We start from the raw sequence: 507 nt of genomic DNA, 5'->3' as shown, positions 1-507 counted from the left end.
CTTCGCATCCACTTTGATTTGAATTAGACGTCGGTGTTTGTTGGAAACAAAAACCAAAAAGTCAGCCATTTTTCTTCTAAGCGGACGATACCCGCTTACCTCAAAGCCATGCTTCTCTGACGGCACCCACACCAGTCGTTTGGCTGCCCAATCAGCTTGGCTGGCGGCGGTGAACACGGCGTTGGAGGTAGGAGACCCTGGCCCCGCCCCCGAGGACAGGAAGCGGGTGACATCGTTGGCACCGCCCCCCGTTGGCCTGGTCATGGTTCTACTGGCACTGGACGAGGAAAGAAAAGGGAGACAAAAAAAGGGGGACAATAAAAAGTGAGTCTGTGTTGAGACATTTTTTCATCACGGGCCTCGTGTCTTGTGGGAGGCTTAAAAATGGAGCGCTGTGGATGATGTAAAGGACTGACGGACAGTGACACTGATGTGTTTCTGTGTCAAGACACACACACACGCACATACTCCATGTGCACCCACCCACCCACCCACACATAAAGGAAG

General features: G+C 52.5%; 1 protein-coding gene across 1 annotated transcript in view; it reads right to left on the bottom strand.

Annotated features, from left to right (window-relative positions):
- Nucleotides 1-507, bottom strand: part of myh14 (myosin, heavy chain 14, non-muscle) — a 30,890-nt gene that overhangs the window by 26,039 nt on the left and 4,344 nt on the right. The window contains 1 exon segment of the mRNA XM_035672969.1: nucleotides 100-277. Coding sequence (XP_035528862.1) covers nucleotides 100-264 — 165 coding nt within the window. The 5' untranslated portion in view covers nucleotides 265-277.

Source organism: Morone saxatilis, unplaced genomic scaffold (assembly GCF_004916995.1).
Source record: "Morone saxatilis isolate NCDOM2014 unplaced genomic scaffold, NCSU_SB_2.0 Contig24, whole genome shotgun sequence".
Classification (NCBI taxonomy): Eukaryota; Metazoa; Chordata; class Actinopteri; family Moronidae; genus Morone; species Morone saxatilis.
This window is presented reverse-complemented; position numbering and strand designations above follow the sequence as displayed.